General features: G+C 54.3%; 12 protein-coding genes across 12 annotated transcripts; 6 read left to right on the top strand and 6 right to left on the bottom strand.

Moving 5' to 3' along the window:
* Positions 1-1077: 1077 nt before the first annotated feature.
* SODALDRAFT_272194 (U2 small nuclear ribonucleo protein A) lies at positions 1078-2198 on the top strand (the record flags this gene model as incomplete). The annotated part of the gene is made up of 5 exons (XM_028607821.1): positions 1078-1156; positions 1243-1283; positions 1360-1620; positions 1747-1881; positions 1974-2198. 5 exons carry the CDS (start codon positions 1078-1080, stop codon positions 2196-2198), a joined length of 741 nt encoding a protein of 246 aa, XP_028468434.1.
* A 242-nt stretch (positions 2199-2440) lies between these two features.
* SODALDRAFT_101196 (histone-fold-containing protein) lies at positions 2441-3687 on the bottom strand. The gene is made up of 4 exons (XM_028606451.1): positions 3437-3687; positions 3221-3306; positions 3028-3118; positions 2441-2911 (listed from the first exon to the last, which is right to left on the bottom strand). The coding sequence occupies exons 1-4, from the start codon at positions 3498-3500 to the stop codon at positions 2562-2564; spliced, it is 591 nt and encodes a 196-aa protein (XP_028468435.1). The 5' UTR covers positions 3501-3687; the 3' UTR covers positions 2441-2561.
* Positions 3688-4479: 792 nt separating this feature from the next.
* SODALDRAFT_306991 (exocyst complex component EXO84) lies at positions 4480-7275 on the bottom strand. Its single transcript, XM_028609053.1, has 4 exons — positions 6906-7275; positions 6607-6826; positions 5175-6525; positions 4480-5027 (listed from the first exon to the last, which is right to left on the bottom strand). Exons 1-4 carry the CDS (start codon positions 7137-7139, stop codon positions 4718-4720), a joined length of 2115 nt encoding a protein of 704 aa, XP_028468436.1. The 5' UTR covers positions 7140-7275; the 3' UTR covers positions 4480-4717.
* Positions 7276-7840: 565 nt separating this feature from the next.
* On the top strand, positions 7841-8833 carry SODALDRAFT_321942 (mitochondrial import receptor subunit tom-20; the record flags this gene model as incomplete). The annotated part of the gene is made up of 4 exons (XM_028609668.1): positions 7841-7901; positions 8142-8387; positions 8536-8636; positions 8720-8833. 4 exons carry the CDS (start codon positions 7841-7843, stop codon positions 8831-8833), a joined length of 522 nt encoding a protein of 173 aa, XP_028468437.1.
* SODALDRAFT_101247 (hypothetical protein) lies at positions 8630-9393 on the top strand. Its single transcript, XM_028606452.1, has 2 exons — positions 8630-8636; positions 8720-9393. Exon 2 carries the CDS (start codon positions 8846-8848, stop codon positions 9296-9298), a length of 453 nt encoding a protein of 150 aa, XP_028468438.1. The 5' UTR covers positions 8630-8636; positions 8720-8845; the 3' UTR covers positions 9299-9393.
* SODALDRAFT_290961 (tRNA wybutosine-synthesizing protein) lies at positions 9165-12089 on the bottom strand. Its single transcript, XM_028608656.1, has 2 exons — positions 11843-12089; positions 9165-11777 (listed from the first exon to the last, which is right to left on the bottom strand). Exons 1-2 carry the CDS (start codon positions 11886-11888, stop codon positions 9460-9462), a joined length of 2364 nt encoding a protein of 787 aa, XP_028468439.1. The 5' UTR covers positions 11889-12089; the 3' UTR covers positions 9165-9459.
* Positions 12090-12313: 224 nt separating this feature from the next.
* Positions 12314-14324, bottom strand: SODALDRAFT_330364 (NADH:flavin oxidoreductase/NADH oxidase). The gene is made up of 4 exons (XM_028611180.1): positions 14053-14324; positions 13284-13951; positions 12815-13177; positions 12314-12739 (listed from the first exon to the last, which is right to left on the bottom strand). Exons 1-4 carry the CDS (start codon positions 14225-14227, stop codon positions 12698-12700), a joined length of 1248 nt encoding a protein of 415 aa, XP_028468440.1. The 5' UTR covers positions 14228-14324; the 3' UTR covers positions 12314-12697.
* A 640-nt stretch (positions 14325-14964) lies between these two features.
* SODALDRAFT_376410 (hypothetical protein) lies at positions 14965-16850 on the bottom strand (the record flags this gene model as incomplete). Its single annotated transcript, XM_028614813.1, has 6 exons — positions 14965-15757; positions 15829-15955; positions 16019-16260; positions 16353-16545; positions 16626-16664; positions 16829-16850. The coding sequence occupies 6 exons, from the start codon at positions 16848-16850 to the stop codon at positions 14992-14994; spliced, it is 1389 nt and encodes a 462-aa protein (XP_028468441.1). The 3' UTR covers positions 14965-14991.
* Positions 16851-16974: 124 nt separating this feature from the next.
* SODALDRAFT_356646 (hypothetical protein) lies at positions 16975-17805 on the top strand (the record flags this gene model as incomplete). Its single annotated transcript, XM_028613927.1, has 3 exons — positions 16975-16997; positions 17068-17106; positions 17322-17805. 3 exons carry the CDS (start codon positions 16975-16977, stop codon positions 17803-17805), a joined length of 546 nt encoding a protein of 181 aa, XP_028468442.1.
* SODALDRAFT_101311 (cysteine dioxygenase type I) lies at positions 17802-18882 on the top strand. Its single transcript, XM_028606453.1, has 3 exons — positions 17802-18185; positions 18269-18518; positions 18623-18882. The coding sequence occupies exons 1-3, from the start codon at positions 17892-17894 to the stop codon at positions 18748-18750; spliced, it is 672 nt and encodes a 223-aa protein (XP_028468443.1). The 5' UTR covers positions 17802-17891; the 3' UTR covers positions 18751-18882.
* Positions 18883-19646: 764 nt separating this feature from the next.
* SODALDRAFT_271830 (SNF2 family domain-containing protein) lies at positions 19647-22821 on the top strand (the record flags this gene model as incomplete). The annotated part of the gene is made up of 8 exons (XM_028607798.1): positions 19647-19857; positions 19920-20005; positions 20093-20185; positions 20241-20747; positions 20849-21414; positions 21486-21758; positions 21812-21901; positions 21960-22821. 8 exons carry the CDS (start codon positions 19647-19649, stop codon positions 22819-22821), a joined length of 2688 nt encoding a protein of 895 aa, XP_028468444.1.
* A 445-nt stretch (positions 22822-23266) lies between these two features.
* SODALDRAFT_321948 (hypothetical protein) lies at positions 23267-24813 on the bottom strand (the record flags this gene model as incomplete). The annotated part of the gene is made up of 3 exons (XM_028609669.1): positions 23267-24218; positions 24315-24552; positions 24624-24813. 3 exons carry the CDS (start codon positions 24811-24813, stop codon positions 23267-23269), a joined length of 1380 nt encoding a protein of 459 aa, XP_028468445.1.
* Positions 24814-25010: the final 197 nt, after the last annotated feature.

Consider the following 25010-nt stretch of genomic DNA (forward strand, 5'->3'; position numbering starts at 1 on the left):
CATGTTGGGCGCTCAAGACATTCAACTTGCACAAATTACACCCTCCCGTCCCATCTGACCGACCCGGGCTGGACACTGCACTGCCCAGACATCTGGTCATGATGAAGGGGGGCGAGTCGTCAGGAAAAGGTCAGTTGCTACAACGTCAATCATTCATCACAGCCAGGCTTTCTGACAACTCAAAGACCGCAGCAGACACGAAGACAACGCCTTAACATTGGGCCGCTGTGGAAACCTGCAGCTGCTTTTGCATTAGGCCAGTCCTGCAAACCACCCAAACATCATTCCCGAGGACTCGAAAACAGCTCGAACTTGTCCGAAGCCCCGGGCTTTGCCCACAGAACAGCCCGGGAAGAGATTCCCCGGTTTATTTGGGAGAACAGAGCAGACTAGACCAAAGGCGCCACCGCCATCTTCCTTCCACTCGCAGCCCTGATGGAAGGTCCAGGGAGAGGCCTGGACGTCCGGAACTCGTCCAAGTTTGTGGACTCGACGGGGAAATTTAGCCAATACCGAACGAGTCCTGGAACAGAAGACGCGGCTCCAGATATAGTGCAGTGGAGGATATGACAATGGGGGGTATAATGATATGATATAATCTTTGCAAAGGTCCCTTTGCGAATAGGTGTTTTTACGAGGTTTTTATTACGGCACACTACCTAGGTAGGTACTTATAGAGTACGGAGTCGAGATACAGTGGACGTTGGGGCGGTTACTGTGGTGCGCACGGATCCACTTCTGGACGCACTAATACACGTGATAACGACAGTGACGGTCAAGATTAAGTCGCTTTGGAGCAAGAAATTCCCCAGCTTCCCATCCCAGCCTTGCCATGTTATTTTTATTTTTGCGAACCAAGGCTGCACCGCTCTCCTGTTCTTTTTCTCACCGACCCAGCTCCGAGGGATTGATCCATTGTCACACTGACCCCGCGAAGTAAATCAAGTTAACACTCGACACGACCATTGACGACGCAAGATACGAATACCAGACGCAACCACGGCGGCCCAAGCGAGTAATTCCACTTGACGGTAACATCGCCAGCAACCACCCGCTCACGATTATCCGCTGCCCAAGATGAGGCTCACGGCAGAGCTCATCAAAGACTCCCTCTCCTATCTGAATCCGCTGAAGGAGCGTGAACTCGATCTCCGAGGTGCGTTTGAAAAGAACAGATACTACACTTGCATGGTCTAGCAGAGCAGAGTTGATTGGCGACCTCCCACCGTCGGGTGAATACAGGACACAGAATACCTGCCATTGAGAACCTTGGCGCTGCCGGTGTGCGTACTACTCTGTTTTCCCCCAGTCCTACCTTCATGAGTTGCCCGAGTCCTGACACTCGCGCCCTCGGAATAGCCGCTCGATTCGATCGACTTGACCGACAATGACATTAATATCCTGGGCAACTTCCCCCTTTCACCGCGAATCACCACCCTCCTCCTAGCACGTAACCGCATCGCGTCGATTCAACCAACGCTACCCAACTCGATCCCGAACCTGCGCCATCTCGTTTTGGCGTCAAATCAGCTCGCCGAATTGTCGGATCTGGACGTCCTAGCAGGCCTTTCTCTCTTGACGCATGTCGTGCTGCTCGATAACCCCGTAGCCAAGAAGGAGGTGCGTGTTTCCTCCAGCCAGCGCTTCACCCAACGTCTTGGCCTCGAGAGATCGAAAGCAGATAGACAGGGGGGGGGGCAAAGAGCGAGAGAACAACTAGAACTGACGCGCTGCGTGACGGGGCAGAATTACCGATACTGGGTGTTGTGGCGGTGTCCCGGCATCCGGTTCCTCGATTACGCAAAAGTTAAGGATGCCGAGCGACGGAAGGCGGCCGAGCTATTCGGCACATCGGAACAGCCAACTGAGCTGGCTTCTCAGGTGAGTAGGCTCTGTGGGATGAATTCGCTTTTTACTTTTGCAGGCCGGGGACGGAAAGAGAAGTGTATCAGCTGACCTTTATGTCTCCTTAGATCATGGGAATCAAGTCAAAGGCAGTCGATATGAGCGGCGGTCACCAGGGCCCAGCGCCAACGCGGTTGTCTCGCATTAAGCTCACAGAGAAGGAGAAGAAGCGACTAAGGGAAATGATCAAGAACGCGGACAGTCTGCAGGAGATTATCCGGTTGGAGAAGATGCTTAGTGAAGGAACGCTGCCTCCCGGAGTGCATATCGATACAGACGCGATGGAGGAATAAGGGAACCAACATTAGGCTCTAGTCTGTCTCGAGCTGGAGTTTGCCCATGCATGCATGACCGGAGTGGGAACAAACTACGAACCTCAGAACTCCCTCGGAAGAGAGACATGTATTGTCGCATGTCGGTGCAGGCGTCTGCGAGCTGGACATAGGAATGGGGCTCAGGGTAAAAGCCAGCGACTTTACGGGCTCTTGGGGTGAACCAAACGTCGCCGAAGTTTTAAGAAGAAGAAAAAAAGCATCTCATCATGATATTCAGTCGTTACTTTGCCTATGCCCAGCATTGCTCCTTTAGTATACACAACCAAGCGGCGCCCTACGTATAATTTCCAACGCCTACACGCACCAGGGGGGTCCCGGCTTCTAGCCGGTCATACTGACGTCCCCATCCCCATCCGCATCAGACGCTTGCATCGTTCCTGCCTCGAGCTGCGCGCCTGGCTCGCCCGCCGCCGAAGACGCGTGGCCGTGGACGCCGTTGGTGGTTACTGCCGTGGTCAGCGGTGAGGACCTGCGCTTCTTGCCAGAAGTACCGTTCGTCGTCGTCGTGGTCGTCGCCGCCGCCGCCAAGGTACCCGCTGCGGCGTCGACGCTGTCGCGCTGAATCCGGGCCCGCGTGGCCCCGGCTTGGTACTTTATATCCTTGTAGGGGACCGTCTTGGGAATGGTGTCCTCGAGGAATTCGAGGTTGTCGTGGTGCGCGACGGCATTGGCTGTTGGGGAATGGCGACATCGAACCATTCGTTAGACAGAGAAGAAGGGAGGCAGAGAAAGAGGGGGAGGCTGGGGGTTGAGCTCTCTCGTCTGCACGGGGAATGAAGAGAGTTACCTAGATCCTTATATTGTATGTTCTTCCTCGGCTTGCGGTCTAGCTTGGCCATGTTCTGGGCTTCACTTGCAAGGTGCTGGATGAACATTTCCTGTGAGATAGCCATGTCAGGACGTGCATCGCGGAAGGATCAGCTGTCAGGACCTTTCGAATGGAAATGGCCCTGACAGGGAGAGGACGAGACAAGACGTACACTTGCCATGGTAATGATAAAGGCTGCGTTGTTGGAACAGATACCAATGTCCGGATCTTGTGCGATGATCTTCTTGACTCTGGCGACTATACAAGTCATGGGGTTAGAAGGTTAGAATCGGTTACGTCTTTGTCTTGCTGAACATTTTCAGGCCTTTCACCTCAAAGGTGTAGGCGAGGAGAGGGAGAAAGTAGAGGTAGCAGGAGCACAACTAACGCGGAAGGGCGGGCTGCCCTGTCACCTCCTTGCGAGGAGGGATTGCCGTGGTGTTATACGGCATGTCGACACAGGGGGAGAGGAGATGAAGGATGCGTCAGATTCTAATTGCGAGAGCGCACTGGGACGGCCTGATGGGTTTCGAGTCCGCGATGTGATCCCAGTCAGCGAACGATATTCCCTGGTTCAGAATGATGGACCTCAGACCATGACGAGAGACAACGCCAAGAGGAGAAGAAACGAAAGAGGAAAAGCAGAGCTCTATTTGCCACAGTATGTGTGGTCTTATAACATCGGGCTCATCGAGTCACTGAAGGTCCTCCGAAGCTATGCTGGCGGGCGTCTAGACGTCGCAGGTGGTCTCGAAAAGATGGAGAGAGTACATTTGAACACCCACTTGGATGAGAGCAGGAACACGATCGATAGAAGCAATACACAATCACATGATAATGATGCAGAGTCCCGTTAAGAACTGAACTGGGCAGGGAATTTCGGCTGATAGGTTTGTGTAAGTGCTCACCGGTTCAGAAAGTGACTGAGTAATGCGTGCTACGGCGGAATCAGTCAGGACGCAGCGATCGAGATGCTCGGATTTCTCGGCGTTATCGAATATAGTAGACGGGGCCAACAGATGGAGGGAAGGGAAGAGAAAATAGAAGATCTGATAGAGGACTGAAGTGGACAAGGTACAGGTAAGTGGACCAACGATACGATACACGCGAGACGCGACCCTTAAAGTTACGGAGTACCAGGTAGTTAAAAATCAGCTGGACGCCAGGAGGCAAGTCAGAAAACGACAAGAACCCGTCGACAGCTGGCAGCATCTGTCGATCTCCTTTCTGCCACCAGATGCCTCTACGAAGCGAAAAGATGAAGCTCGTCCTCCGTCGTTTAACCTGGCTTTCCCTTTTTTTCTTCGTTTTTTTTTTTCCTCTAGTACTTGAAGACGGATATATTTGGACTCGGATGGATTGAGTCGGATGCGCTTGCATCAGAAGAAACAAGGGGTTGAGAGATCCGCTTACACAAGGACTCGTACGCAAGGACTCTTCATTATATCGGTTCCCATCAAGAGATACGTCTCAAGTCGTTCATCCAAATGTGAACTGCTACTCGGTTCACCTGCATCCATAACTTCATATTGAAGCGGCAGAGTAACAGCCGATCATTCTACCGCCGGACTGCCCTGACCACGACCATAGGGTAATAGCAGCCTAAGCATGACACCCGTTCATCCTAATGCCAGACCGGCCGGGTTGTTGTTGGCATCTACCTCGCCCATCAACTCCCGGACTCCCGGCCGACAAGATCGGTAAAGTCCAGTCCAACCTCCGACAACATCTTGGCGTGCTCTCGGGCCCGGCCCATGCAATCCGTCCATACTTTCTCACCGGGCTCTGTGCTGCTCAGCTGGCGGGCCAAGATGGTATTGAACGCCTCCACTTCCTCCTTGGCCCACTTGACGCATGCGCTCATCATTGGCGGCGGGAAACACGACTGGAAGCAGTTGACTGTGTTCCGGATGAGGGTGAAGTACACGAACGATACCTCCCAAATGTACATGTGTAGATCTCCTTGGAAGATGCATTGTCTAGGTAGTGAGGAACAATACCGAGTTAGTCTCTCATTTCTCATCAGACAAAGCCAAAAAGGCCAAAGGGGGCCAAAGGGGGGAGAAGGGGGGAGAAGAAGAGGGAAAGAAAAGGGAAAAAAGACACATTCACTACCGTCCACTAACCTTATCCGCTTCTGTATCAGGGAATGTCTCCCCGCAAGGTAGACTTCTCTCGCGCGGTCCTGAAAGCCCAGCCTCGTCAACCACGACACGTTGCGCTGGGTCTTGGACAGCGCATTATGGGTCGCCCCGAGCTCGCGAATGATCAAGTCGGCCACCTTGCCGCGACGCTCCTCGACCTTGAAGTTGATGAAGTCCTGCGCCACAGGGTTGCTCTTCAATCCCCGGGCCAGGTTCTTCATCTTCTCGACCCGGGACACGGCAACCTCAAAGTTCTGCAGCGCCACGTCGATGTCGAGCTCGTCCATCTGGCTTTCCACCCAGCGCAGGTTGTGCTGCTTCCCGTCGACCTCGATCAGCATGTCCTTGACGTCCGACAGCGTTTCCAGGAGCTCGGCCTTCTGCAGCAGGCCGGGGTCGCGGGAGGCGAAGTAGTTGATCGTCTCCTTGGCCTTGTTGCTGGCCTCCATCTCCGACTGCAGGTTCTTCCGCAGCTCCTCCACGGCCTTTCGGATGTTGAGGAGCAGAGACACCTTTTCCGGGTCCTCGGCCTTCTCGGTCCGGTAGATGAACGACTCCTGCCCCACGCCCCGGACCATGATCGCGTCGGCTAGCTTATTCCGCGCGCCCGTACCCGTGCCCGTGCCCGTGCCTGCGCCTGTGCCTGTGCCTGTGCCTGTGCCTGTGCCTGTGCCTGTGCCCGAGGACTCGCTCGTGCCCGCCATGTCCACGACCTCGACATCGAGCAGCGGCCAGCACCGGTCGGCGACCAGCTTGACGACAGGGCTGGTCTGGCCGTCCCGCGGAGCCCCCTCCGTCGTCTTCTTCTTCTTACGAGAGGCGATGAGAAGGTGGTCGTTGAGCAGGAAGATCTGCATGCCCCGCCGTGACTTGTACGTCGCATTGTCCAGTTCGACCCACGAGCCGGCGTTCTGCAGCACGTGGCGGCCGGCGCTGTGGGGGAGGAACTTCTGCGTCCCCTCGACGTTCTTGTACAGGGCCTGCATCTGCGAATTCCACAGGGCGCTCCGGTCCGCCACGGAGCTGCGCTTGTCCCTCTTGCTCAGTCCGGTGGAGAGCTCGCCGTCCAGGCCGGTCGAGCCCCCGCCGATGCCGCTGCCTGAGGCGGCTCGCAGGGCGGTGGTGTTCGCCTTCAACTCGGACATGAGGTTCCTCAGCGCGCACATCTCGCTCTTGAGCTTCTCGGCTTCCTTGCTGATCTTGATAAACTGCGTCCGGTTCTGCAGGACATTCTGCTGTAGATCGGTGGCGGCTCTGTTCTTCAGGACACGGAGGGAGTGTTCAAAGTCTCGAATCTGGTCCTCGTTCGCGTCGCCTAGCAAAGTCGCAACATCTGAAAGGGGAGTATAGTGGTCAGTACGCGTGGGGTTTGAGAGCAAGGGAACGGCCTGGGCGGTTGCGGTTTCGGCCTCACATTGCTCGGGTACGAGGTTGGGGTCCCGCAGAGCCCTCACGTCAACAACAGGAGCTGCACTCGCGCCTCCATCTCTGGACGGAGGCGGTCTTCCTCTCCTGTCCTGGTTCTCGTATTTTTCAAGGGAGGGTATGGTCGGCACGGGAGGTGCGGAGCCGTCGAGGCTTTCCGGGAACGCGCCGAATCGTGTCGAATATCGTCGCTTGACGAGATCTGAAGTCTGAAGTGTGAACAGGCTTTAGCAAAAGGGACGTCGTTACGTAGTCTTAGCTCCTGGCGACGACGCGAGAGAGACCTACTTTATCACCCCCCGGTTGCGGGGTTGGCCGTGGTCGCGGTCGAGGAACTGCTGTGTCTGTGATGGATTTCGCAGGCAGTCCCGGAACAGGAGGAGCTGGTGTTGAACCTGGCACGCGAACCGGTGTACCTTCGGTCTGAGGAATTGGTTCGGAGATTTGTCGAGGGGCGCTGATGGTAGGTCGGTTCTTACGCCGAGGACCGGTCCTCAAGGAGAACCTACTACGGTCCGCCATGGTCAAGTTCGAGGGTAATGAATTGATGGTCGGTTAAGGAGTAGTAGGAATAGGAAGTGTACACAAGGTCGGCATGACGAGGGGTAAAGTGGAGGTAAGGGTAAGCGGTTGGACTGTGTTGCGGCTCAGATGCTTGTGCGAAACTACAGGAGAGCAACACCCAACACAAACGAACGCAGCTCTCCTGGTCAAGGTTAATAATTACGTGATACCAAGCTGGACGGACAGGTACAAAGGTACGTGGAGGATACATTTGAACTTCGAAGTACTTTTTACTTTGTACCGTGGATTTGGATTGTCATGTTTGATAAGGTAACAAAGATGGTCTGTGCACCGGTTCTTCCAGAACCATGATTCTTGGCCCGCCCAACTCATCCTGAATCTTTGTTTGGCCTTGCGCAAAACCTACGGTTCTTGGAATTCTTTAAGAACAAAAAAAAAAGTACAAAAATAAAAAAAGTTTGGCAACTCGGAGCTCCAGCGAAACCCACCAACAAGTGGACGTGGACAGCTGCATTCACTTCCTCACTTTATTATCAACTCCAAAACAACTCGCCTCTTCCAAGACGAAGCTTGCTCGAGCGACTCTCTATCGACCGAAATCAACATCTGCACTTCTTCCTGCAGCCCCATCCGCCGGTTATTATTTACATCCATAGCTTCATCTTCGGCAAACCCGTGGTCACCCTTCCCTGTTCAAGATGGTTCAACAATCCACCATAGTGACGGCTTCCGTTGCCGCTTTTGCGACAGGCCTTGTCGGTAAGCCTTTGCACCTTCATATACCTATCTCCTTTCATTGTCCCATCAAAACGTTTCCCTTGTCTTCTATCGAGGTTCCTCGACGGCACATATGCCTATGCCGCGTTTGATGGTCTATCACGTCATGCTGTAATGGCATCGCAAGCTATATTGGGCTGCCATTCAATCACCCTACAATCAACATCACCAAACACAAGACGTCAAAGTACAGCTCCTAACATGCTTTCTTCTCTTTTCCAGCCTACGCAGTCTACTTCGATTACCAACGGCGCGCCAATGCCAGCTTCCGCCGCGAGCTCCGCAGGAACGAGCGCAGGAAACACCGTGCCGAAAAGGAGGAGGCCCAGCTGGAGACAGTTCGCATGCGCCAGGCCATCCGTCAGGCTGTTGAGGATGCCAAGGCAGAAGGCTTCCCTGCCGACGTTGAAGCCCGCGAGGCCTACTTCCTGAAGCAGGTCTCCGAGGGCGAGACTCTTGCCACCGATCGTGAGTCTTTTTTCTTTTTTTCTTCTTCTTTTTCTTTTCTTTCTTGTTTCGTTCTTCTCTTTCCTTCCCTGCTTCGTCTTGATGTCCCCGTTCTCCCTAGAGACGCAGCAGCGGAAAAGACAGTCTCGGCTAACGCATGCAACCTTAGCTACACGTGCCCTTGATGCCGCCCTCGCTTTCTACAAGGGCCTCAAGGTCTACCCTACCCCGGGCGACCTGATCAACATCTACGACAAGACTGTTCCCAAGGTACGTGTCCCCCTACATTGTTTTGAAGCGGATTCCCTTTCCCTTCGAATACCGTGTCCCCGGTACGCTGACTCTCGCCGCAGTCTATACTAGACGTCCTCGCCGAGATGATTGCCCTTGACGACTCCCTCAAGATTGGTGGCTCTTACACCGGCGGCATCAACCTCTCCGACATCCCCAACGTTGGACTCGACTAAAAGAACCCGCCCATGGGACGCACCTCATCCAGGCCCAACATGTTCGGACTTGGGGTTTCGCAAGGCCTGGGCAACGCGTCCCAAACACTTTTTTACCTTACCCCTCCACTCTGTACCACCGCTTTACAAGTCATTTTCGAGCACTTGAATTTGCGTCGGACGGCTCGGATCCACCGATCAGCGCCAGCCGCTTATGAGACCCTTTCAAGCATTCGATCATTTTTAATGCCCTCCCAACCGCCGAGGATACATGACCATCATATCTTTTTTTTTTCGCCACTGTACTATAACCCGACCAAACTGGTTTTTGTTTCGATAGAGGTTCTCGCGGATGGGGGCAAAAGCACGGAAGGGAAGGAACCACATTGTATATGGCCCACGGTTCTATGGTTCCAGGGGGCACCTGTGATCACCTATTCGGGCGTGTGTTGTGTGTTGTGTGTTGTGCTTGTTGGGAAAAGTTGAAAAGCATGACATGTCAGGCAGACAAAAGGCAATAATGCACCAACCTTTGACCACCAGCTCACCATAATAACAGTCAACCGTATATCAGGTAATCACAGTGAAACATACTCGGTGCCAATTCCTTTTTCTTTTCTTTTTTTGGGGGGACAAACCCCAGCCTACTATGTAGTTGCAATCTTTCTTCCTTTCCTATCAACCCTGTCATCTCGAGGATCGAACCCTCCATTCCCCCAGGTAGCCCATTCGGGCGTCGCAGGACCCATGTAGTCCTCAGCCCGCCAGTCGCCGTCGGGTCCGCGCTCCTCCAGCAGCTCGAAGAACCTCTTATAGTCGATGAGCGTGTGCCACTTGCCGTCGACGCGGAACCGCTCGCTCGCCAGCAGGACGCAGCAGCTATGCGCATGCTCGGCCGCGATGCCGTACCGGAGCCCCTTCTCGGCCAGCCGCTTCTCGAGGGCCTTGACAAAGTCGCACACCTCCCAGTACCACGGGACGTTGCTCATGGACAAGCCGGCGTTGGCCGCCGTGGCGGTGCCGCAGTAGGTGACGCCCTTGATCTCGACGAAGCACGGCAGCCCCCGCTCGACGAGGTTGGCGTAGCCCTCGACCTCGTCGTCGACGTTGAACCCCTTGACGAGGGTGAGCCGGAAGACGGTGCGTTGCTTTTGGCGGCGCTCGCGGAGGATGTCGAGGCAGCGGAGGAATCGTTCCCAGAAGTCCCGGTGGAGCGGGCGGTCGATGCGGCGCAGCGATTCGCGGTTCGACGCGTCGATGGAGACGTAGAGCTGCGTGACGGCTTTCAGCGCGGCGAGCTGGTCCGGGTGCTGGGCGTTGCAGACGAGGAAAGACGAGATGCGCTCGGCGTGCAGCATGGCGAGGAACTCGTTGATATGCGGGTAGAAAATGGGCTCGCCGACCAGGGAGAGGGCGCAGTGGCGGATGCGGAGGGCCTCGGCGTACCGGTCGGCGCGGACGCCGGCCATGCCTCGCAGCATCTTGATTTTCTGATAGTGGCCGGCCTTGACGCCCTCGAAGATGGCCTCGGGCGGATCCACGACCCAGCGCCACTTGGTGCCGACGGGATTCGTGCCGTGACGCCAGCAAAAGACGCACTTGTTCGAGCAGGATAAAGAAGGGGTTGTCTCCATGCACTGATGGGACGCAATCCCGTAGAATGAGAACTTGTAGCATGAACCCCGGCCCCGCAACGCCGATTTGGTCCAGCGGCAGATCTTGACGCCTGAGTGCGAGCCAACGATGGTGTAGCCCTGTTTGGTGAGGGAGGCATATGTTGGCGAGTTCTTCGGCACCATCTCTTTGATTGTTGGCTGCGCGGCGGCTCTCCCTTTGCTGGTGGTCGATTTATCGTACGTGGTGAAATCGACAGCAATGGGCGCCCCTCTGTTAGCGGAGGAGTCAAGATCACTACGGGACTCCTTCATGATGCGACCCAGATCCTCAACGTCTTCAACGTTCTTGACCTTCTTCGGCTTCTGGGGCTTCGTCCGGGAGTCATCCACTTGGACTTCCCCGTCATCCTCGTCGTCAACATCTTCAATGTCCTCCTCGTCGCTTTCCACGGGTGCGCCGCTCCCGGGCAAGCCCTCCCCCAAGCTTCCTGTCTTGGCCAGTTGCTGGAGGATATCGACGACACCTTCAGACCATTCGGCTAGTCTCCGGGCGTAGTCCCGCTTCGTATCTCCCATTCCAATCGGGGCGGCTCGTTTCCGGCCAGTGAGCTTTGCCATCCACTTGTCGAGTTCCTTGGCTTGGAAACAGAAGCCCTCCTGCTCAGTGGGCCAGCCCTCACGGTCTCCAAAGCCGAAGACGGAGTAGCCTAGGAGGGACGACAACGGAGCCGTGTCAATCCTAAAGTCATGGTGAGTCTCTTTGAGGTGCTCAAGGAACGTGTCGTTTATCGTATCAATGTTGTAACTCGGAAAGAGGAAGAGGTATAAGAGTTCGATTCCCTCCTTGGCCTTTGGAGGGGCCACGAAGTAGTCGTCCAAATCGATTTCGGCGAGGTCGAGAACCTCGGGGCTTAGGAAAGTGCATCCGGTACTAGATGATACGGGATGCAGGTCTGCATGGAGGCGCTGGGCAAATTCGTGGGATATCTTGGGGGTATTGGCCGTAATGCTAGAAAAGAAAACTAGCGGTTGAATCTGCCGTGGTCCCTGGTCATTCCGCTCGCCATCGGACGAGCGACGTTTCACAATTCCTCCCTTGACTCTCTTTGGGCCTTGCGACTTGACTGGCTTCGTTTCTTTTTCCGCAGTCGTCTCCGTTTGTGGTTTTATCTTCGCATCTCGTACAAGGCTCTCCTTCCCGGTGGCAGGGTTGTCGGCGAATTTCCGGGGCAAGGTTTTTAATTCAGGCGTCCCTCCCTTCGCACGCAAATAGATTCGGAGCAGCACAAGACTAAACGCGACGGAGAGGAGAACTGGCACACGGACTTGCTGCCAGGCATCGTGTAGATCTATGGGCAGGAGGGTCAGAAAATGTCGACATGAAGAGCAGTGGCGCCAGCTAAGCTTGTCTTACCATTTAGAAATGGCAGCAGCGCCCAATAATTCCAAATACCTGACATGACCAGCGCCTGCGCGGTGTAACCAGGAGTCGATCAAAGGGGAAAGTGAGGGCCCTTGGCTGTCGCGAGTGTGCAACCTGTGGAACCTGTGCGACGAGTTAGGACAGGAGGGGCACTTTTTTGGCATGTACGTGTAAAATCACGAAAACGCTGCCCCGCCCATCTATCTTAGGTAAGGTACCAACCCGTCACTGTGACTGACTGTAATAATGTCCATGTACGCTGGAGGTATTGGTTCATGCAATGTGCCGAATAACGTGCCCCGAAGGTACCTCATCATACAGACTGTCTGTGTAAGCACGAGATTTTGACGTGCCGTTTGGCAGGCTACCTTATAATACTTGCTACCTACCCGGTTAGAGGGGGGTATAGGTCAGAGCTCGAACAGAGATTTTTGCACTAACCAGAGCCAGGACAGAGATATCGCTGTTAATAATATAATGTTCTAAGACTTGCGACATCTGACCAGTCCATCGGGCTCTGACCTATAACCAGCCAAACCCCGGTAGGTACTTTTCGCTACTTTTCGCTACTTTAGATTTCTCACTCTTATCCACCTCATGCACCGCTCCGTGTCCATTCCATCCCAAAATAATCGTCTCCCAGAGGACACTCCATGCTCTCGCTCTCTTCTAATATCTTCTTTTCTTTATCGAATTAAAACGTACAATGATGGTCTTAATCTATCGGCGGCTCAGGGAATCACAATGAAATAAATGCCTGAGAAGCCTTTTGCTTTGTCATTCCACCGAATCTCAACCTTTCATACAACTCGTTACGACTTCTCAGAGAGATACCAAGTCGGGTTGTTAGGCTTCAGCCATCTTCTGTATCTGTTTACTATACCACATCTGCAGACTGTCAGATTCCACGGCTAGATCGAAGACGGGAAAGGAAAAATGATATGAGAGAGGATATGTACTCACCGTCTCAGCCCCGATACCAACCATATTCAGGCCGAGCAGCTTCAACAACCATGGCACCTGGATGGTCTTCGTATACAGCTTCGCATTGCCCTCGGCAACCTCCGCATTGAGAATGGTGTTGTATGGCGCTTCCGGGTTGAGCACCGCCGGCCTGCCGATACCGATCAAGTCACAGTCACCTTCCGCGAGGGCGTTTTCCATGCCCAGACGCGTCCGGAAACCGCCCGTAACCATCAATGGCATGTCAGAAAACTCATGCCGGATAGCCTTTGCGAATTCCAGAAAGAACGCCTCGCGTGCCTTTGTCCTGTCGGACTTTTGGGCCGGTTCTGCGTTTTGCTTTCCCGCAGGACCTCGAACCATCTGTACCCCCGTGCGCATGCGGTCAGCGTTATCGAGAGCCAAAGCTGCACGAAAAATCAAAAGCGTGTCAGGGGGGCCGAAGGATGCGGGTAATGGATCTGCTTACCAAAGGATCCTCATAGGAACCGCCGCTGACTTCAATAAAGTCAACCCCCGCAGCGGCGATGAGCTTCAGCTGCTCGATACAGCCAGCCAGTTCGGCCGCGGACTGGTGGTCCACCGAGTTCAACTTGATCCCGACGCAGAAACCCTTGGGCACCACGTTCCGCACGGCATGGATAATGTCGACCACGAACTTGGCCCTGGCGGCAGGTGACCCGCCGTAAGCGTCCGTTCGCTTGTTGGACTTCTCGGAGAGGAACTGCGCCAGCAAATACCCATGCGCCGCGTGGAGCTCAACGCCGGCGAATCCTGCATCTGCCGCAAGACGTGCCGATTCGGTGAACCGGTGCACCACATGCCGGATGTCGTCGGTCGTCATCTCTTTCGGCGTGCCGAAGACGAGCTTATTTATGGCCGCCATTATCAGGCCTGTGCCGACCTTCAGGGGGACCGCACTTGGTGCGAGAGTCTTTTCAAAGAAACCTCGCTTGCCAGCGCCGACGGGAGACTGTCGCCCAGGGTGATTTATCTGGACGATGGCCGGGTTGCCGTTGCGCTGGGTCGTCTCTGCCCAGGTTTTCCACGCTTTGAGCATCTTCTCGCGATTAACTGCCTCGTCCACCGCCAAGTCCCCGGGCGAGCCGAGGTGTCTTGCGTCCACCTGGACATTTGCTTTGTACTCGTGAGCCGTCTGTATCTTAAAGAAAGAGGAGGAAAGGAGAAAGAAGGAAACTCTTCGCCTTGTTCACCGAGGGTAGGAAATTCATTCATACCTGTGATGATCATGCCCCAACCGCCATCGGCCCATTTTCCGTACAAGGAATTCAGCTTCTCATTTGGCAACCCGTCAGGAGCCATCCCCTCTGCCATGGCAGCTTTCGCCAGCCGATTTGGCAGTACAAGGCCGCATTTAAGGGTCAGCGGCTTCCCAAGGGGTGATTGCGACATGGCGTTGAAGTCTCGGACTGTTGCCAAGCTACAATGAAGGCTCTCTGGTATGCAATTCCAACTTGCGGGAGAATCAATTTACAATAGATCTCGGATCCAACGTCAATACCAGATGTTTCAAATACCTACTGCGGCTGTGGAGTTGCGGAGTCTACTGGACCCGAAACCATGGTCTACACTACACTACTCCGTAGGATCCGATCGGAGTTTCGCCACGACTCAGGTCGCGAATCGGACAGAATCTTGGCATTTCTCGTATATCCATTTTTCTCCGTAATTATTTTAATCGCCTAGGTACTCCGTTTCGAACAACCACCTCACTTATTACAAAGGCCCGTTCGCGGTTGCTAACACATGGGAAATCCCCTCATTCGTAAGATATGCCTTATCACTCAGCCGCGCCGTGGGTGGCGAGGCCAACTTTGAAGGTACTCCCAACCACGTATCCTGCGTAGTAGGCTATCCGGGCGGCGTGGACTACGTGACTACGTGGACTATATCCCCGGATCCCGGTCGATATATTGATGTAATTACGTGGTAGTCAGTATTACAATGTTCTGCAACAGCAAAAAGAGAGGGAAGGGTTTTTATTTTTAATTTTTTTTCATCCACCAGACTACGCCCCGTAGTCTACGGATTCGGACCGATAATCATCCGAGGGGATAATTCATTCGTTACATAAACGAGAGAACAAAGTACATTCGCCGTTCCACTTTATGTGATGGTGCAGAATAATAATGATATCCCTAAAACTTGTGACATATTTACACTCTCCCATCCGACACTCTTTGCCGTTCCTTCTCCCTAAGGTCTCTTATACAAGGCGCTTGAAATATGACGCCCGTCCATACCCGCTGTAGAGTCCCAACAGCAACCATGAGCCACAGAAGACACACGGAAAGCGAGAATATCATGGTCATAACCCGGAAAAAGACGCTGTCAAGGGACTCGGCCAAAATGCCGGTACATGTCGCCAGAACTCCCAGCGGGAAAGTGAATCCCCACCAGCCAACGTTGAACGGGAACCGTCGCAGTGCCGCCAGGCTGAATACTGCCAATGACAGCCACACGACCCCGAACCCCCACATGCACAGCGCCAAGAAGGTGCCCAGCACATGAAGGATCTCCCCGCCGTGCATCCAGGGGCCCGCCGCGCTTCGGAGCTCCTCTGCAGCGATCACTGATGATGCAGAGCTAGGAGATAACTTCAGCGCGACGATACCCAAATGCTGGATTCCGAACCCTCCCTGACCCAGGGGTCCCAAGGGGAGGAAGACGGAGACAATGGTCTCTCGCGGCGGGAGGCCGTGCACGGTCAGGCGGTGAAGGTACAACGCTAGCACGAGCCCGGTGAAGCATTCACCGATGCCCCAGAGCACATAACATGTGATGAGCGTCGTCATGGCGTGGGACTTCGAGGGCAAAGCGTTTGCGACTACGCTTCCTTCTCCCGCCGCGACTATCACTGGGAGATTAGGGAAGAGGAAGTTTGCCGTCACTGCATCTAAGCGTGGCTTCTGGCGACGGAAGCTGAGCGGAGTTAATCGGCATGTCCGCACTCTCCCAGACAAGTCATGCGGAATATGGAGGGCCAAACTCACATGATGAAAGGAACCGTGGTGCACGTCGCAACTGAGAGGATGACGTCAAACCACCATAAAGCCCAGGCGAGGTAGAGGAGCCAGTCGCCCCAGTGGTAACAGGTGGAAATCATCATGTCTATGATGGCTGAAACATCTGCGTCAGCGAGTTCCTTTCGTTTGGGCATCCAAAGGAAAGGTCGGTATTCACTCGCAAGGCCCATGGGGAAGCACCCCAACAGGATGGATTCCTCATGATTCCCCAGCATGGCAGTCCAAATTTCAGGATACAGGGTGTAGCGCATGATCGACATGACGGTGAAAATGATAAAGACGACGATGTTGAGGACGAAAAAGGCGATGGCCACGCCATGCGATATCCACCGCGCATTGTACGGCAAGGTATGCAGGAGGATGGAGACGACACCCGTCCCCATATTGACGGCGAACCATCTACAGTGCTGTCATCAGCGACTGCGCTCATACTCTCCAGTCCCCACCATCTGCCCAAGAACGAATACAGCCAAAGGGAACCGGTAACATACGAAGGGGTGAAATTTCGGATGGCCCTGCGCCAGCCCACTTCATCCTTGGAGATGCTGACACAGTTTCCATTTTCTGTCCCTGGTTCGCTGTTGAGAGGTATATCTGTTGACATGACGGCAACGACACAGCTCCCTCCCTGGTCGGTTGTCGCCGCAGAAGATGCCTCTGGAGCAACGTGCTTGTTCAACCACGCTTACGCTGCAGTGTGTGTAATGAGGCGGCGTATGAGCTACAGCAAGATGAGACTACATTGAAGTTATCGGTATTCGTACATAGAATGTGTCTCGGCTTGGTGCTCAAGCAAATAGCCACTACAAAGAAATCACAACAGAGTAGCGAGAGCGAATATCTACAAGTCTCGTTCACAGCCAAATGGCCCACTAAAATACACTCGATCGCCTTCGATGGAGCTATAGTGACTCAATCACAAGGTCGGTTGACACCCAATATTAATTACTAACAAACTCCCGCTCACATCGTTCACTGCTCCGAGCCATCCACCTAAGCGGTTAGCGCAGATTCCAGTGTTCTTCGGTAGCCCGGACCCTACACGTATAGTGGGTGAGCAATAATTTCGGTATATTTTAAAGATCCAGTGATTCGTTACTTTTGCAACATAATATGGGATTTGCCCTAATAGAAAAGTATTCCCCAAAAGGTTCGAAGTATTATACTTTGGGTTATCCCGAAACTTTTGCTCACTCACTGTACCAGCATCGACATCGGGATCCACCTACGGCCGAGTGGGTCCGAGTGACGCCAGAATTTAGTACGTAACGTACCGCACCGTACCTGTACCTAATAGTAAGTGAGGCAATAATCGTACACAGTGTACAGATAAATGAGAAGAACAGGGACAGGTAGTCCTTAATGTAAATTTAATATCCTCAGGGTATATAAGCACTGAGACATCGCGAAGGAAACCCATCAAATATAAGGCTCAGTGGTAAACAGCGTCACCGCCCTAGCTCCGGTGAAACTGACTGCAAGCTTGTTCGCAACCGCCGCATCGGGGCTCGTGTGTTTAGCCACCGAGGTAAAGTCAGCCAGTCATTTTATGAGCGCCTATCAGCGGCTGTTGCGCATCCTCGTACCAGTACACTTGGCAGACGCAATTTTGCCTCTCGACAAGGAGCCCTTGACCGTACCCCCTACTTTCTCTGGACCACGAGGAACGCCTTCACCGCATCTCCATTGCCCCAACGTTTCGAAGCCGGCAGCAGAAATCGCCCCACCCCTAGTCCCCTTTCCATGCCTTGCTTCACCAAGCATCGCCAGCCATCGTACCGAGTGTCGGATCATCTTGTCTTCCGTGTCCTCCCGCACAGATTCGAGCGACGCCAACCAAAGCATCTAAAGCCAGGTCGCCTGATCACTGGTATCCAACATGACAACCGAGCAGTGAACCATCCCATCCGAACCCCGCACCCAGACGACAAAGTTATCTCATAACCAGCATCATCCACTCAGCCCACCCATCCCATCAAGCCACTACGCATCATCCACATCGACGTCCATATCGATAATAGAAATAGACCATGGCCATCAGCACGGTGCAGACGGTAACTTCGACGTTTGGGCGTTTCCTTCCCTCGAAGCTTCTTCTTTCGACGCAAGGGCCCAATCGATTCGATGAACTTGTGCAGGCCTTGAAGTTGGCGTTGGGTCCGTCGTCGGGCCTCGACTCGGACGACGTCGACATCGAATACCTGACTTCTCTGATGCGAGAGTACGGCTCGGCCGAGTCGGAGTGGTCCAGATTCGCTTTCGCCGACGCCAGCAGAGGGTACACTCGTAACCTCGTCGACGATGGTAACGGGAAGAGCAACCTGGTGAGTCAAAAACGCGTCAAACCTCCATGGCAACAGCACCCACTCCTGGAAAAGGGTCGACCTCTGACCATGCATGATAATAGCTTGTGCTTGTGTGGACCCCGGGCAAGGGCAGCCCTATCCACGACCACGGCAATGCACACTGCCTGATGAAAATATTGAAAGGGAACCTGACTGAGGTTCGATATGCCTTCCCCGAAGAGGGCCGAGAGGACCCGATGAAAGTGATATCTCGCAAGACATATAAGGAGAATGACCAAGCGTACATGGCCGACGAACTTGGGGTCCATAAAATCGTCAATGAGGGCGACAACTTTGCCGTGTCCCTACACCGTGAGTCCACGTCCCCTCTCCCTTCGCTCAGCGGTGACTGCTTGCTCTGTCGACTTCCCCAAGACAGCAAGGGTTGATTCGAAGGCTGACCTGACACTGGCCAGTATATACGCCGCCTAACGTCGCGAAGAGCGGGTGCAACATCTTTGACGAAACAACGGGCAAGCGTAGCCACATCTCGCAGTGCGGCTACTACTCGGCCCATGGCGTCCGACTGCCCAACGCCGTGTGAGGACATTTCGTATCGTCGGCCGTCCGTCCTTTGTAATGTTCCATGAGGCGTTGATATGGGCTCGTTTTGTTTGGCTTTGAAAGGGCTCTCTCTTCGTTTGGAACCCAGTCCCGGCCCACGAAATGCCTGGTTAGCAAAATCTCCTGTTTGGTCGAGTTTATCGCATTAATCAGCATAGTGGGCGATGTATCGGCAGCGGGGGCTGAGCTCAACCTCGCCAGCTTTCCGCGCCGGTCTTCATGGGTATTTCCTGAGATAGAGATCATGAGAAATATTGGTTTAAATCATTTAGAAAGCCACGACATGACGTTGCAGGGGGAAAAGAGCCGCCTGGGGGGGGGCACCCTTCCCTTTTCTTCACGGGCTCTCAGAGCAATGTCTAGGTCACGTGAAATGTCGCGATTTTGCAATCCGTTTTCATTGGGTTCCAAGTGTGGGTCGTCCAATGGCGTGCTCCAACTTTGGGACGAATGGTACACAAATTCCACGTGACATCCCGCACTTTCGCTTAGATGACCCCTGGCCTTTACCCCTGTTGCAGGTGCCCTACGTACCTAACGTAGCGCATTGAATCCACTTCGCGAACGGCAGACACGCGGCACACTCGCGTTTGGGATCAGGAACGCAGCAACTACTATCCCTTTGGGTAGCATCGAGAAGTAGGTATTATTGACATTCCTCTTCAGTCAGTGTAGGGAGTTTTCCCAAGAAGAAACCCGTGGCATAGCGGCCTGCACAAGATGCCACCTTCCAAACGTTCCTACATCGACTTAACAGGCCACGTCGAGCATGACCAGGCTGCTGGCCCTGTGCCAAAGCGGCTTGCGTCGTCGTCGTCGTCGTCGGGTGGATATGGATACTCCCCGTACTCCCCGTACTCCCCGTACTCTGGTTCTATGCCTACCTATTCTGGCCCGAGTCGAGCGACCGCCCCCGGATCTTCGTTCAGTACTCCCCATCGTCCGGCCCAGAAATATGATTTGAATACGCTCCTGACTCAGGACTGGGACGACCTGGAAGTTATCGACTTGACCCGGGACGCCGATCCTGTTCCAAGAGGAAGCCGCCCAAAAGAAGACGTCCCAAAAGAACTTTACGGATCACTTGGTATGGCCCTACTAGATGCAGATGGTGCGATCCTAAATCTAAAGCTGACTATCATGGATCAGACACCAAGATCGTTGGTGTTCGGTTCTACAACGGCTATGCTTCCCCGGGCGAATTCGTTCTCTTGGAAAGAGAACCAACGAATCCGGTGAGTTCTTTGTCTTCAGCAGGACCCCTTTCTGCTTTGGCTTCCGGTGGCTTCCCTCGCCACATCCGCTAACATAGAAGATGGTAGTATGATCCGAATGCCATCCGGGTCCATAGCGTCTTCAATCTCCAGATGGGACACCTGCCGCGCCCCGTGGCCACAAAGTTAGCTCCTTATATGGTTGGTCTCCTACCCGGATCTTACAATTTCGCAGTTGCTCACGCGTCAACCACAGGATCGAGGGGATATATCTGTCGAGGGAGTCTTGACAGGTGAAAAGACCTTCTACGACTGCCCCGTCAAACTCAACCTGTACGGGCCCAACGATCGGCCCTCCAGAATCGCTCTCGAGGTCGCTCTTAAAAGGGATCAACTTCTCGCCCCAAAGGAACTTCAGCGGACCAGGACCGAGGCGGAAGCTCGGAGAGCCCCGAAGCCTCCCACCAGACCCGCAGGCAGGTCAACCGACTTTGGAACCGACTTTGGAACCGACTTTGGAACCGACTTTGGGTCCAGCTTTGGATCCAGCTTCGGATCCAGCTTCGGATCCAGCTTTGGTGCCGACCAGCTACGACAATTCGGAATTTCTATGGCTGATCTCTTAGAGGTGACCGAAGCCGTTGAGCTTCCACGACAAGATGCTATCAAATCCCTCGCTATGAGCGAGAAGGAGCTAGAAAAGATGCCCATGGCAGACCAGCCCGAGAAGATGAAAGCTCAACTTCTTCCTTACCAGCTACAGGTACGTCTCCTTGACAATGGCCCAGGCGTTGGTCGACTCTCGCTGTGGTAAAAAAGAAAACAAAACTTTGCGTAGATGCATCACTGACGACTCTGTCCCAGGGCTTGGCGTGGATGATGTCGAAGGAAAAGCCACAGCTGCCCAAAAAGGGCTCGGACGATTCTGTTCAGCTGTGGAAATGGCATCCGGCAGGGCGTGGAATGATCAACATCGCAACAAACCACTTCAGTCCCGGACAGGCCAAGCTGCTATCCGGCGGCATCTTGGCAGACGATATGGGTCTGGGAAAGACAATCCAGGTCATCAGCCTAATCGTAGGCACCGCCGGATCGGGTCCGACTTTGATTGTGGCGCCCGTAAGTGTCATGAGCAACTGGCGGCAGCAGATCCAGAGACATGTTGCCAAGGAACATCTCCCGAGCGTGCTCGTGTACCACACCTCGGCTGGACCGTTGACGAAAGGCCTGGGCAAATACGACGTTGTCATCACCAGCTATGGCAAGTTGACCAGAGAGAAGGACTCCCGCACCGGCCCTTTGATGTCCGTCAAATGGAGACGCGTAGTGCTGGACGAGGGCCATACCATTCGGAACGCGAAGACAAACGTGGCTCAAGCGGCTTGTCAACTGACCGCCACGTCCCGTTGGGTGCTCACCGGGACTCCCATGTAAAGACTTCCCTTGCCCTGTAGGGGCTGTGAATGAGAATCTCTGTACTCTGGCTAACGCACAGTCCCAGAATCAACACCGTCAAAGACCTGCAGTCGATGTTGGCATTCCTCCGTATGACAGGAGGCATTGAGAAGCCGCCGGTCTTCAACAGCATCATAGCCCGGCCACTGTCCCATGGCAGGCCCGTGGCAGAGGCTCTACTCCAGAACATCATGGGCGATCTTTGTCTTAGACGCCATAAGGAGATGGACTTCGTCGACTTGAAGCTTCCTCCCAAGACCGAATACGTGCATCGTATCGCCTTCAGGCCCGACGAGAAGGTTCGGTATGAGACGTTGCTGTAAGAGATGCCGCTGTCAAGCATATTTGGATGATCAAACTAACAGGAAGCAGCGACGAGGCCAAATTCATGCTGAACAAGTTCCGCAACCACCAAGTCGAATTCTCTGGCGTTCTCGAACGTTTGCTGCGTCTTCGCCAAATGTAGTAAAAATCCCACCCTTCAAGGGAAGAAAAACCCCTATTCTGACAGGAAATATAGGTGCAATCATTGGACACTCTGTCGAAAGAAGTTCGACGAGCTCATGGAGCAACTTGACGGTGAAGAAGTCGTCGCCCTGAATAGCAAGAACACGGCCATTCTGCAAGAGGCCCTCCAGGTCTTTATTGAAACCCAGGAAGACTGTCCTGTTTGCTTTGAACCTCTCACTGCGCCGGTCATCACGCACTGCAAGCACGTCTACTGCCGGCCATGCATCACACGCGTCATCGAGGTTCAAGGCAAATGCCCGATGTGTCGCAACGCGCTCAGCGAGGCAGACTTGGTTGAACCTGCTCCTGAAGTGAGTGAACTAGACGAGGATTTCGACGGGGACACCAAGAGCTCCAAAACGGAGGCGCTGCTCAAGATTCTCGAGGCGACTTGCAAAGATCCGCGGTCCAAGGTAGTCATCTTCTCGCAGTGGACTTCCTTTCTCAACATCATCCAGGCGCAGGTGACCGAGGCGGGCTATAAGTACACCCGTATCGATGGGACCATGAAGACGGAGATGCGGGACGCCGCCATTACAGCTCTCGACGAAGACCCCGAGACCAGGATCATGCTAGCCAGCTTGTCGGTCTGCAGCGTCGGGCTCAACCTCGTGTCGGCGGACACGGTCATTCTCGCCGATAGCTGGTGGGCGCCCGCCATCGAGGATCAGGCGGTGGACCGGGTGCATCGACTGGGCCAGACGCGGCCGACCAAGATTTGGAGGCTCGTCATGGAGGAGTCCGTCGAGGAGCGCGTCCTTGACGTTCAGGCCAAGAAGCGAGAGCTCGTTAGCAAAGCCTTCCAGGAGAAAGCCAAGGGAAAGAAGACGCAAGTAACTCGGATGGATGATGTTGTCAAGCTTCTATCTTAAGGCTTTTGTTTCGGCGCCATTTCTCGAGGCATTCTGGGATTATGGGGAGGGTCTGCTTGGGCGTTTTTATGGGACGGACTACACCCATTAATAGCTTAATAGTGGCTTGGTCTCGATGGTAGACATAGATTTACTCTAGAGTAAACAGGGAGCGCGAGTGAACTGGCCGCAGACACGGGAGCGAGGAGACGACATTCGTGTCGGGTCGATTATCCATGGAGACAGGAGTACAGGCGCGGGACAAACGGATATTACATGAACCTAATAAAACCAGTTGAATCTCTAAATGAGAAAGGATGTGACTCGTTGCAGTTTGTATTTGCTAACGTTTTTTTTTTGGATACTCAAACGGTGATCCCCAGATCAATCATGATGATGCTTCGGTAGTGAGGCATGGTACAGCGATTCCTGGAAGAAAACATGAACCTTTCGATTATTATCGAACTTATTGTTTGACCTGCCCAGGACCCTGTCGACAGTAACCAAAGGCAGACTGACAGCCGCAACCGCAATGACGAGTACGCTGGCCACATTGGCCCCGGCGCGAGCAGCAGTTGCCGAAGCTGCTGCCGATACAGGTGTAGCCCGTGTTCCCGCCGCAGCTGCCGTCCGGGGAGACAGCCAAGCGTGGACGGTCGCCGTTGTCGTCGTCGACATCACCGAGACCCTCCCCGGCTTCTGAACCCGGAGACGGGCCCTCGTCGGGATCAAAGGCGCCGGCGCCCCTATTCACGGCAGCCGGGATATGGCCGGGGGGTTCGGGGCCCATCTCAGTGAGCTCTACCTCGGGGGGGCCTTCGAAGTCACGCGCGCCACAGCGGTCTTGGATGGCGTGGCACAGCAGCTTGTTCCACTGGTCACAATTCTTGACGCCGGTTGCCGGGGCGGGGTTGTAACAGGCGCTGCCCTGCGCAAAGCATTCCTCTACGGCGGCCCAGCACCCCGAGCTGTCCGAGTAGGGCTCGATGGGGCGGCCACACCAATTTCCGTTCTTGAGGAGGCAGTCGGAGGGGATGGCGCCGTCGATGGCCGAAGAGGACGAGGATGAGAGGGACAGCTCAGATGCCGCCATGTTGGATCTAGCGCGCGGGGAGTAGGGTTCCGGGCCGGGGATGGTGTAGGGGAACTCCGGGTTGTAGATGTTGAAGTTGTTCCCTGGTTCCAACCCGTCGAGGTGGCCAGGAATGTCAACTTGGTATTGGAATGGGATGTTAAGGGAGCCTCGGGGTCCGTTTTCGACGTAGATCTGGGCGCATCCGAGATAATACTCGGGGATGCCCTTGCTATAGGCCTGGTGTAGGGCGAGGAGCTCGGGACGGACAAGGTAATAGCCAGCAGGGAGACCGGACGGCAGCTCAACGGAGAGCAAGCCGCGATTGTTGATGAGTTTTTCGGTGCTGTAGATCGGTTAATACGATCAAAGACCAAGACGAATGCACAGCAAAGTTTGGAAGAAGAGGAGGAAGCAGGGCATGAATGCAGGGGAACCGTACCACCAGAGTTCTTCGTCCTCATCATAACCCTCGTGCCAGATTTTGAACCAACCAGGGCCAGCGGCACGGTTCGTCAATATGTCGGACACAGGTTTGACGTATACAGAGCAAGGACCGCGGTGCGAAGGATCAATAGCACCGGGCTCACGGGCGTCGGGCCAGGTACGGAACTCGAAAGTAAGGGTAGCACCCGCGGAGGAAGGGCAAGTGAAGTTCGCCCCATGGGTGCCGTCAAATCCTAGTCGACGATTAACATGGACTGGCTCATTCATTGCATGTTAGGCGAGTGTTTCTGGGGTGAGACGTTACCACAGGCCATGTCATCGCTGGTCACGTCGGTGATGGGGTTGGTGGAAGGGCGAGTATCCAGGGGCACTCGGATGCAAGTGCCGTCGCCCTGAGATTCTCCATCGATATAGAATCGAGAAAAGATTGTGTGGGCGAAGCTGACGGGAGCTAAAGCGAGCGCCAGGCTCGCAACAAAGGCAATGGATTTCATGTTGGTACAGATATGTAGTTGGTGTGGTTTCTTCGTGCGTCGGGTTCGAGCTCTGGGCTGAATGGAGTAGAAGGAGTGTTCAACAGGTAGGTTGTTGTTCTGCGTCTAGAAAACACTTGACTAGACGAACGGGGCAATGGAAGAATAAATGAGTGAATGAACGAAAGTGCCTGGCTGGCTGAAGCAAGGAGATGACC

Source organism: Sodiomyces alkalinus (assembly GCF_003711515.1).
Source record: "Sodiomyces alkalinus F11 unplaced genomic scaffold SODALscaffold_2, whole genome shotgun sequence".
Classification (NCBI taxonomy): Eukaryota; Fungi; Ascomycota; class Sordariomycetes; order Glomerellales; family Plectosphaerellaceae; genus Sodiomyces; species Sodiomyces alkalinus.